General features: G+C 42.7%; 1 protein-coding gene across 1 annotated transcript in view; it reads left to right on the forward strand.

The window, feature by feature from the left end:
* Positions 1-586: 586 nt before the first annotated feature.
* The window catches only part of ankfn1b (ankyrin repeat and fibronectin type III domain containing 1b), a gene marked incomplete at both ends in the record, with an annotated part of 212,638 nt that continues 200,724 nt past the window's right edge, over positions 587-12,500 (forward strand). Inside the window, one exon of the mRNA XM_079492165.1 lies at positions 587-708. Within this exon, the coding sequence (XP_079348291.1) occupies positions 587-708 (122 nt within the window). The remainder of the gene's footprint in view (positions 709-12,500) is intronic.

Raw genomic sequence — 12,500 nt, forward strand, 5'->3', positions numbered from 1 at the left:
CTTTCTCTCTTCATTTACTCTCTCCTTTCCCTCCATCTCTGGTGCGTTCCACTGCGGGGGTATACCGCTCCCACCCGCTCTGTTGACTGGTAGGCAGTTACAAACGATGCTATTTTGAGAGGGAATCTGTGCATGTGCTCCAAGCGTGGCAGTAGACGGATCGAAAGAGAGGGGAGGCAGTGAGAGAGAGAGAGAGAGAGAGAGAGAGAGAGAGAGAGAGATAGATAGATAGAGAAGCAGAGATGCAGAGAGGGAAAGGCAGAAGGAGATAGATTTATTCCCCGTTTTCCACTAGAAGGGAGGAGATGAGTGAGAACAGGGGCACTCGGACCCGCGGCTGACACCAGGTGCACGTTACACAGTGACAGTAGCCTAGTTTACTAAATTGAGTTTAGCCCAGGTAGACAAAAGGACACAGAGAAGCAGGTCTGAAGGTCGTGGCAAAGGGATTTATTGTTTTGCGGGATCGGGAAACTGCAAAATAAACGGGTTGTTGTTCTGTCATTGTTTCATATCTGGTTACGGATTAACTGGGAGAAGGTGAAGGAAGCACTGAACGAGGAGACAGAAGCGGCAGACAGACGGCATGTCCAGTTTCGGCAAACTCACCGACTACTTCAACCGCAGTCGCAAGTCCCGAGAGGAGCTGAGGGGCGCACGGAGCTCCCGGCGCAGTGGCAGCTACTGCTGCACTGTGGCCGAAGCCAGGTAAACTCTGGATGATGCGCTCGCACATTGGAGAGACAGATACTACTGTAGTGTCTGCGTGCATGCGCAGGTATGCGCGTCTACACATGCAGATCTATATGCCATGTGTTTTGTGTTGATGTGTGTTGATGTGCCGTTACGCACAAACCTGATCACCCATGCTCATGTTCATTATATAATCATATTTCATAACATATCGACTGGCTTTTTATCTATTTATTTATTGACTTTGACAGGTGAGATGAATTGATCCACCTCGTAATGAATGCCAAACCAGGCAGTGACACACACTCCATGCATTCAATTGCCATTTTTAAAGGTCCAGGTCATTTCCGAGCAATTTGTAGTTTGTGGGTTTCTATGCATGCGTGTGTGTGTGTGTGTGCGTGTGCGTGTGCGTGTGCGTGTGTGCGTGCGTGCGTGCGTGCGTGCGTGCGTGCGTGCGTTGGGTTGCAAGGTGTTACATAAGTGGTGGAGGTGAGGTAAATGAGATGCGTATAGGCTAGGTACTGCTATACTGTGTGGAACGGCTGCTACAGACCCATGCCAAAGACTGGAGTGGACAATCTGTTGATTGAGTGGGCTGGAAGACAGACATAGTATAGGGGTGTGGGGGTGGGGAAGTGAAATGGGAGACCAATTGACAAAAGATATAGAGATGATAACCAGGTGATCATCTTCAGTATCCCATCACAGTTACCTTACTGGGTGGTCTGCCTATCTCATTCAGAAAGCATCTATTGTCTGCTCTAATGCCTTATCAACTAGAGGTCTGCGGCCCACGAGTGGCCCATGGCGGAATTACAGATGGTCCATTGGAAAATGTTTGAAAATGTAATATACTGTGTATATATATATATATATATATATATATATATATATATTGTACCTTTGTTACAACGCTTCATGTACTTCATTGTGAGCTTGTAGATCTGCTATTTTTGGAGCGAGACAGCAACACCAGCAATGAATCCGTATGAATCCAGTATGTTATTCCTACAGTATACTACGTAGATTAGCTTGCTAGTGGTGGAGAGCTCAAAAAAGGTTGAGGAGAACCAAACTGGACGGTCTTCCTATCCCATTTAGAAAACATCTACACTGTATATGTTTTCTAAATGGGATTTAGGGGTTTCTATAGGTGTAAGTATGTAGGACTAGTAGCATGCCAAAGTTTGTGCTATTGCCATTGAGAATACATTGGGCGTTTAAGTTAAATAACTCAGAAACTACAAATCATTTCAAAGTAAAAAGTTCCAGCATGTGTCTCCACAGTAAGCTGAATTATAAAATGTGTGAATAGAGTTTCTAGGTGAAAGTAATTTTTTGACGTGCCATAGAGCTGCCATTGAGCCCCATTATACATTTCTCAAATTTGAAAGCACTATATTTCTAAAACTTTTCTTTTCAGGCAAACATGTCCACCATAAGATGAACCTAAATAGGTTTGAATGGGGTTTCTAGGTGTAAGTATGTAGGACTAGTAGCATGCCAAAGTTTGTGCTATTGCCATTGAGAATGCATTGGGCGGGGGGGACATATTTTGACAGCAGAAACTGCCTGTCATAATTTCTCCCCCCTCCCTATTCCAAAGGTACATTATATATTTAAACTATTTTCAGCAATGGTACACTTATTTTTTCAGTGGGTAGATCTTGTTGAGCTGGTCATTTTGAAAGTAGATCTCACGTCATAAATGTGTGGGCACCCCTGATCTACAGTATGTCCACTAGGATTGGGAACGAACATTGGGGAACCTGAACCGGTAGCATCACATTTGGAACTGTTTACGGAAATGTTTTTTTTTACCACACTGGACTTCACATCTGCTATACAATAACACAGTGGGTTCTCAAACTTTTTTAATTTCAAGGACCACCATAACTTTGACAGTGGACTAATGAACTTGCTGGTCCATTTCGTTCCATTTGTATACTCTCAGAGTTACAGACTTGTAAGGGACCATTATAAGTCCCTAGGAATTGGAGCATTAAGACGGAATCATTAACGAACCTGAATCGTTAAAATCCCAAAGGATCCCTATTATCGACCTCCTCTGTAACCTTCCATATTCAATCATTACTGTCTCTGGAAAGCCTGAATTGGAGTCTGGACTAGTGGACCCCTGGGATGAGAATACGTAATAAAATGTTCCCCCTGAATGAATACATTTGGAGGTCTTATCTCGCTAAGGCCTAATCCATGCATAAGATGGATACATTTATCACGTTTGTGTTATCGGTTGCTGCGTTGATTAAGTCAACTTTGTGGTGTAAATGTGTCGCATGGAAACGTTATGCACTTTGAAAACTCATTTCATGGCTCAGGAAAGTTGTAATGACATCCCAGACAGCCTGAGTATTAGGAGAAAACATTATGTTCTTGTTTACTAAACCAATGAACAGATACATATGCAGGCGTACGCTCCATCAGACCACAGCAAAAATGTACTAGTATGAAAGCTTCTGATTGACAAAAATGCTTGTGATCTGAAAACTAATTACTATAGTGCTTGTGTATGTGAGCATTACTCTTTTTGTTGTCTTTTCACTTAGCGTTTTAGATTGTTGCAGAGCTCAGGGTTGTTTAGTAAACAACAATGACATTATTGTGTGTAGGTTTAAAACATTAATCAAGCCTGCCCTTTATGTGAGTGGACGTGAATTGATCATCAGACATTTTTATTCTGATGAAATTGTATGTAAATTGTAGTGATGGGCTCTTCTCTTCTTTTATTCATACCATAGCCCCGCCCCCCACCACCACCACGACCCCCAATATCTCTTTTCATCAAATCTCCTCTTGTATACATAATCTCTCAGGCTAATTTCTTCTTCTTATTATTCTTTCTAAATACAGTGCATTTAAAGTGAGAAATTAATTTATAATGATAACGTTTTGATGTTCACAAAACTGTTTCTCTCTCTCTGTCTCTCTGTCTGTCTCTCTTTCTTGCACTCTGTCTGTCTCTCTGTTTCTCTCTCTCTCTCTCTCACACACACACACACACACACACACACACACACACACACACACACACACACACACACACACACACACACACACACACACTCTCCCATGCTATTTTTAAACAGCTAATGCTGCTTATTATCTCCCTCAGTATCTCTCTCATTTACTTTCTTTTGCCTCTTTCTGTCTCTCTTTGTTTGTTTGTCTGTTCAATCCTCCCTTTGCCTCTTTCGATCTCCTGCTATCACCTGCTCTACATCGCTCACTTCATCTTGCATACCCATATTTCAAGTCTTTTCAATGTCTTTTTGCAAACAAATGCCCTAATTCGATATACATAAAAGTCACATAAAAGTAGCAACAACCAAACAACAAGCTGACAAGATCGAATAGAACGTATTTTAAAGAAATCATATAAAACATCTGAAATGTCTTTCTTTATCTTTTAATTGAATGTGAGATTGGTTATATGTGTCTGTTGGTTTTATAAATAGGCCTATACTGACCCAATGAAAAGTATTAAGGGCGTATGACTAAAGTAATAACTACATTGAAATTGAATCCGATGGAACGTGGGTTATTTTCTTTCCCATTTCCTGAAACGTAACAGTTTTGGGACATAAAAGGTTGCAACCCAAGAGCGACGTTATGTTCTATCATCATCTGTCTCTCGCGCCCACGCACCCTATACCCAAGAGGCCTCTGGGATGCCTCTGTCTGTGAGCTGACATATGACAGGTTGGAACCACATAGCCGTGGAGGAGCAGGAGCGACTGCAGTCTGTTTGATAGATGTTGGAGTGATGGGGACAGCGATCTGCCTTCTCAACTCTTAACAGGGAGGAGAGACATTTAGCAAGAATGCGGTGTAGGAGTCCATCTCCCCGTTCGTTAGTTGCGAGAGATAACGATCTTGTGCCTTTTCACGTCTGCCGTTTTAAGACATATCCGTCCTTATTGATCCACGCTGCCTTGATGGCATATAACGCTTTGAGCACGTTGGCTGTATATACTACATGTAAATACAGTGTGTGTATATAAAGGCTCAACTTATGTCATTTATTTACTTATGTAATTTATATAGCATTGTATATAGACATAGCACTCTATAGTGTATATGCATAGTTTCATTATATAGATATTCCACTGTTAGATGGATGTTAGGTTCTTAGCTTACGTATGATTCTTGATAACTATTTTTTATGTATTTGATGTACCATGTGCTGTGCTGTTCTTGCTTACTGTAAATCACTCTGGATTAAGAGCGTCTGCTAAATGCCTAAATTGTAAATTCTATATCGATGTGAGGTTGTTTGGGTCTTTATGTAGGCTATACTAGACCTGTGCCCATCGGCCACCAGCCTACATTGGGAACGATGCAAGTTGGGAACCTAGTATGCAATACCCGTTTTAACCATCTGTCCCATAGTGTATACGGAGATCTCTGTATCTGTCTGTCTGCCTGTGTCTGAAGAGTGCAAACTGACTGTGAAAAGTGGACTGCATGGTTAAGTAATCAAATGACAGGTGTGGGGTTGCCATGGCAATTAATTGGCTGAGGCAGAGGCTGGGAATTCTACAGGTGAGAGGCTCATTAGGTCCACTGGCAGAGCCTGACCAGAGCCTTTTGTGGCGGTTCTGGACAACCGTGTATCCGACCGACTCAAGGTTGGGCCCTGCACTCCCTGTGGTGGTGTGGAACCTGTTGTGGGGTGAAGGGTTCTCGAGGTACGTGGATTACAGACGTACATACACACGTACACACAGAGACGTGGTGCATTTATTGTAAGATGTGAGACATGGTGATTGCTTTGTGAGATTGTGTGTGAATCCGGCTTTTGGGCAGAATATTTGCATTTCTCAGTTCAGAAATCCCCAGCGAGTGACCATATGTCACTCGTCATCTTTCAATGAAAGGGGATTAACTAGCTAAATATAGTTTTGCTCTGGAGATGAGAGCTGTCTTTGTATGTCCGCTTCTCCAAGCACAAGCTCTCACACTCATGTCATTTTGCATTAACATGTGAACTTTTACTGTCTGTGGAGTACTTTTGAGTTAGAGATGTTGCGTATCGTTACAGAGTACCGATCCGATACAAATGTAATTTAAAAATAATCTAGGACAAAGTGGTGTCCAGGGACTCCTTGAGGGGGTTTCCAGGGAGTGTACACATGGAAAATAGTTTGCGAACCACGAATCTAGGAATTAATCAAAATTCCACTAATAATTGTGCTACTGTACAAGCTAGTAAACTAATATAAATAGCACAGTAAGAGTCGTGCAACCTCAACTGAAACATTCAACATGAAATATCAACATGATAAATTACAAGTTGTCAGAGACTCATACTTGCCGATATCAGCACTTTGAGTGCCGATATCAGCATTTTCGGCAGTATTTTCGGGCAGATTTACGGATACTCTTATTTGTATCCGGACAACTCTACTTTGAGTTTAAAATGTAGCAGCATCCCTGAATTCTTCATTTTTTAGGTGTTGTTAGAAATGCTTGGGCAGATGCTAGAATAGAATCCCACGGGCTCAGAGGAAATACAACGTAATTACTTTTGTTGCAGTTTGACATTGTAATTTTCGTGATTAATTAGCTCTAACTTGTTATTTGACTTTCATTAGAGCCAAGTCATTCAGTGAGACGAGTCAATCTTCTTATTCCCTATCTTTTTCTCGGAAATACGATACCAAAACCATAGAAATTGCACAAAATGTACCCACTTTTTTATTCTGAACAAACAAAATGGGTTATAGGTACAGTGTGTGTGTGTGTGTATATATATATATATATATATATATATATATAAACAGATAGCTTCTCATGCACATCCAGGTGGGGGAGGTGCTGGTAGGCAAGGTGTAAATGCAGGCCAAAGAGAACTTCCCCAGGGAAAGGAAGGGACTGCACACTCCAGAGACTCAGGTCAAGGTTATTTATGCTTCATTTTGTATTGCACGGCGCGTTTCGCCGTTTGGCTTCGTCTAGTGCTTACATATAATAAGTGATATGGTATATCTGCAAAAGCTTGGATGGAGATATTCCGTCTGCCTGTGTGTAGATCTAGGTTATTGCTTTTGTGTGTGTGTGTGTGTGTGTGTGTGTGTGTGTGTGTGTGTGTGTGTGTGTGTGTGTGTGTGTGTGTGTGTGTGTGTGTGTGCATGCATCCAATGAGCGTCCGATTCTAGTTGTACATGTATTCATGAGATTGCTGAATCTATCTATGGACATTAACCCCTGATATAATTGAGTTTATGTGCCGTAATCTGTTTAGTTTGGCACACAAAACCTTGGGTGAAAATCAGGGTGATTGATTCAGCTGTGAGAAGCGAGATCATTAAAAAGACCTGACTGTCCAATTGATGCTTGCACAAAAGTTTGCAGCTGCCCTAGAATGCAAATGAAATGGCCATGGTATATTATAAGTGGTATACTCCTCTCTGTGCTGTTATCTGTTATCTAGTGGAATGGCTAATGAGATGTGGTGGAATGTGCCAGTCGGACTCACAACTACTGTATGCTTTAACCCATTCAGGCCTGACGTCGAAATAAAAAAAAAAACGTTTTCTAAATCATGACAATTTTCTGAAAGATTTGAGGCACATTTTAACGATTTTTCAAAAATAGCAGACCTGCTATTTTTCAATAGCTAAATTATAACATAATGTTTAAAACACAAAAAGGGGTTCCCGCCCAAAATGGGTTAACCCATTAAGACCTGAGGTTGATTCTACAAATGCCCTTTGAATTAGTTGTTCTCACACTTTCAAGATTTTTCAAAAATGTTCAAAAATAGCAGATGTACAAGCTCGCAGAGCTTTTATATCGGCTATTTTTAATAGCCAATGCAACATTCTAAAATAACACAGATGCTTTCCCATTTTCAAATATATTATATATATTATCCGCCCAAAAGACGTGCAACATCATCAGTGTAATGTCCATTCATGTTCATTATACCTGCCACATGAACAAATCAATACAACATATACGTGATAATTATAAGACTAATACTAGAAAAAAGATCGCTGCAAGCAGCGATAAGGCAGGACCAAGCAGGAAGGCAATAAGAATAATTTGCACAATTAGCCATAGAAACATGGAAGACTAAATTTGAGAAAAAGAAGACCATGGAATTGTGACAGGGTCGGTTTTTTATAGTGGGGGGCAGGGTTCTTAAAGACTAATACACTGAGTTGGCGGTGCCCAGATTTGAACACATGACCTTGTGTTGCAACTGGACACAATCAGTTCTTCCATTGTTAACAGCAAAATCATTCAGTGTTTTTGTAGCAAGTTGCGCAAGGATAACTAATGATAAAGGTGGGTATAAATGCATATAAACCAGAACCAGAAACCTTTCCCCTAAATTGCTATTTCGGTCACACACATTTGGGAAACGACAGTGGAGTTTAAAACCACCCATAACTTATACCCGTAAGCCGTGCCAAATTAGTTTGGTAGAGACATCTCCATGCAGGCTGCGTGCCTGCATGGAGATGTCCTTGGAGTAAGGGCTCCTTATTCTCTTTATTCTCTTTATTCTCCTTATTCTCCTATACGCATATCTTTGTAATTTTCCTATAATCAGCAGAAGTGAGTGCCTGCCACTTCCTTGTGTCCATTGTGTTTATATAATTGTATAGTCAAAGAAGTTATTTGTGCCAGGCGTGCGGCGTGCGCGATTCCATTTGCTCATTCAGTTCAAATGGGGTTTAATCGATGTCTAAATCCGAACTTTCCGAACTTTCCTTTTCGCTTCATACCGTTCCGTAGAGACGGTCTACATGAACGATCAATATACTTTCCAAATATGCGAAAACCGAAATAAGAAATAAAAAACCAGGGAATGTACAATGGGGAATGTGGGGAGAGTACAGAATGAGCATCAAACGTTAAAGTATTCATACGCCTGTGAAATATTTGAATTGAAACAAGGGACATATAAATAAAATACATAAAAATAAATGGCTCGAGGTGAAAGAGGAGAGAGAAGAGATAAATGAAATCAAAGATAAATCAAGGTTTGGCAGATGCTACTAATCAGCCCTGGCCCCTTCTTGACAGCACACACACAGTCATACATACACTTAGCCTAGACACAGGGTAGGAAAACATTCCCACTGATTGAGATGAATGCCAACTAAAACAGGTCACGAATGAGTATGCATGTGCCGTTTCCCCATGGCGTTCGGAGAACTGACTTTATCAGTTTGCTACAGGGATAAATGGCTCCCTTATTATTGCCGTTGTGGTGGCTGCATGCTGGACTTAGACGCAAATGTACTCATTATGGACAAATTGCGCAATTAATTTCCGTTTGTGTTTGGTCTTCAGCCTAGTTCGGACCAAATTGTGCTCAAAGTGTGCACACACCTGTAAGCCTGTGTCTGGGTGCATGTACATGTTTGGGCTTCCTTCAGCACCATGGACAGATCCCACTATCTACAGTGACCAGCATCCAGCGTATCCCCCAGTCCCTTTCACCAGCACAAGCCAATCATCACTGGATGGCTGAATTCACATTCAATCAAGACTCGACACTTGAATACGACGGTTTAATTTGTAGTTTGAACATTCAATATCGCAGGGGCTTTAAATAGAAACCAAACCAGGCTCATGGCCCGAGAAAACACTGGCCTTCTTTTGTCTCTTCTGTTTGCTCCAGGCTATAAGGAAAATAAATGGTTTTGATTCATGAGATGCAAAAATGTGTTCACTTCGGGAAAAAGTAATTACTTGAAGGTCATTTTTTAACTGATCTAAAAGGTAGACAATACACTCAGAAAACATGTCAATTATAATTTGGTCAACCCACAATAACAAAAATAGTTTTGTGCTATGACTCCCCCCCCCCCCCCCCCCCTAAAAAGACGTCACATCGGTTGCAGTGTGGGAAAAGGTCAAGTTCGCAACGTGTAGTTTGTGGATTATCTTGTGGATTAGCTATTAGCCAATGGACGACACTCACAACGCACCAAGTAGCCTTAGAACTCAGGCTTCGGGTTGAAGATAATTGGGCGAATGCCTGTGCAGAGAGCAGTAGACCTGTTTCAATTATCACTCAACAGCTGTTGCTGTTGCTCTGGGAGTTCTCCTCCGTACCTGGATAAGCCAGGGGACAAGTGTTCTGAAGCATGTCTCCATGGTGTTTATGGCTGTCTGAGTAGCAGTGATGATGGAAGAAGTACTCACATTGTTTACTGGAGGAAAATTATCAATACCATAAAGTAGAAATACTCTGTTACGAGTTAAGTCCTGTGTTCATAATAGGTAAAGGTACATAAGAATCGGCATCAGAATGTACTTCAAGTACTCAATAATATGCAACATCTCAGGTTCTCAAAATGAATGATGTGTTGTGATCTTGTAGATCTGCTATTTTCATATAGCCGAATTATATAGAGTGTCGCAGTCCCACCCCCTTTCAGAACGACAAGGGCCCAGGAAATAATTCCCCCATTCATTTAATTCAAATAATTAGTAAGAAGAAAAAAAGGCAGGGTACAACACCTTTTGTTTTGTTTTTCTTCTTACGAATTATTTGATCTGCCTAAAACATTGTGTTTATTGTCATGATTTGTCACAACAAGAGTTGGCTTTGTCCGCGGCGTAAATGTCTTTAAATAAATACTTTTTTAAAGGTCTACAGGGAAAATGAACGGGGAAATTATTTCGTCGGTGACGGGACTGCGACGCTATAGGGCTGAAAGTGGTTAATGTATGGTATGGTATGTTTTGTGTAATAATAATCAAAATCTACAAAGTAACTAAAGTTTTCAAATGATTGTAGTGGAGTAAAAAGTACAATATCTTTCTCTGAGATGTAGTGGAGTACAAGTTGTCCAATAAAGATACCACCCAAAAATTGTACTTACGTACAATACTCAAGTAAATGTACTTAGTTAATATCCACCACTGCTGACTAGCGGTATGTATGGGGCCACCTCACTGCTGACTAGCGGTATGTATGGGGCCACCTCACTGCTGACTAGCGGTATGTATGGGGCCACCTCACTGCTGACTAGCGGTATGTATGGGGCCACCTCACTGCTGACTAGCGGTATGTATGAGGCCACCTCACTGCTGACTAGCGGTATGTATGGGGCCACCTCACTGCTGACTAGCGGTATGTATGGGGCCACCTCACTGCTGACTAGCGGTATGTATGGGGCCACCTCACTGCTGACTAGCGGTATGTATGGGGCCACCTCACTGCTGACTAGTGGTATGTATGGGGCCACCTCACTGCTGACTAGCGGTATGTATGGGGCCACCTCACTGCTGACTAGCGGTATGTATGGGGCCACCTCACTGCTGACTAGCGGTATGTATGGGGCCACCTCACTGCTGACTAGCGGTATGTATGGGGCCACCTCACTGCTGACTAGCGGTATGTATGGGGCCACCTCACTGCTGACTAGTGGTATGTATGGGGCCACCTCACTGCTGACTAGCGGTATGTATGGGGCCACCTCACTGCTGACTAGCGGTATGTATGGGGCCACCTCACTGCTGACTAGTGGTATGTATGGGGCCACCTCACTGCTGACTAGCGGTATGTATGGGGCCACCACCTCACTGCTGACTAGCGGTATGTATGGGGACACCTCACTGCTGACTAGCGGTATGTATGGGGACACCTCACTGCTGACTAGCGGTATGTATGGGGCCACCTCACTGCTGACTAGTGGTATGTATGGGGCCACCTCACTGCTGACTAGTGGTATGTATGGGGCCACCTCACTGCTGACTAGCGGTATGTATGGGGCCACCTCACTGCTGACTAGCGGTATGTATGGGGCCACCTCACTGCTGACTAGCGGTATGTATGGGGACACCTCAACTGAACATGCCGTTCCTTCTGCTGCCGAGCTCCTCGCTCGCAGCCTCGCACATGCTGTGCACACACTCAGATGTGGAAGCGGACAGTCACAGACCGCTCACCTACATCCCCTCCCCCTCTCTGGCTCTGTCACACTCTTCCACCTCATTTCTGTCATTGCCTCTATAGGCCTACAGTCGCCTACTGTACGCGAGTTTTTCCGTCACCGTCACTCAATGTAGGTGCGGTGGCGGTGGTGAAACAGCAGCATTCAAGAAAGGTTTTCTTACGAAAAAGCATGCCTCTACACTCAATGGGGAAAACTACAGTGTGTAAATACTTTACTTACTATAGGTGAGTTTATTACTGTAGTTTGTTCAACAACTTAGATTGGAGACGTGTCGTGACGTCCATACAGTAGCAGTTTAGAACATGAAAAGGGGCGTTTACGTTCACTGCTTTACTACTCCTCTACTCTCTCCTCTCCTCTTGTAGACAGAGTCGCTTAGCAACAGGATGCATGCAGGATGATGACTGAATCCCAAATTGTGGGAGAACGACACTGCCCATTCAACCCTGTGTGTTATAATCGTGTGTGTGTGTGTGTGTGTGTGTGTGTGTGTGTGTGTGTGTGTGTGTGTGTGTGTGTGTGTGTGTGTGCACGCGCGCGCACATTTGGTAGCCTGTGTTTATTAAGTGAGCATTACCTCTGTACAGGTGAGCATGTCTCATCGTCATCATCATCATTCGAGTGCCCTCGAGATCTGTGACACAAGCTGCTTCCACTGGTCTGTTGCTCATCGTCACACCACGTTCATTCACAGTCAGTCCTGTGTCTCTCCTCAGAACATCTGGAAATGTGAGTGGTCTTGTTCCTCTTGATGCAAGTTGATGGGCAGGTTAGTCTCCACAGAAGAATATGTCCAGCAAAGCGGAGTCTTCTTTGTGAACAACTGCTTGGTCTGTGGGCTCGTATAAGCCTCAGGAG

This window comes from Electrona antarctica (genome assembly GCF_951216825.1).
Source record: "Electrona antarctica genome assembly, chromosome: 22".
Classification (NCBI taxonomy): domain Eukaryota; kingdom Metazoa; phylum Chordata; class Actinopteri; order Myctophiformes; family Myctophidae; genus Electrona; species Electrona antarctica.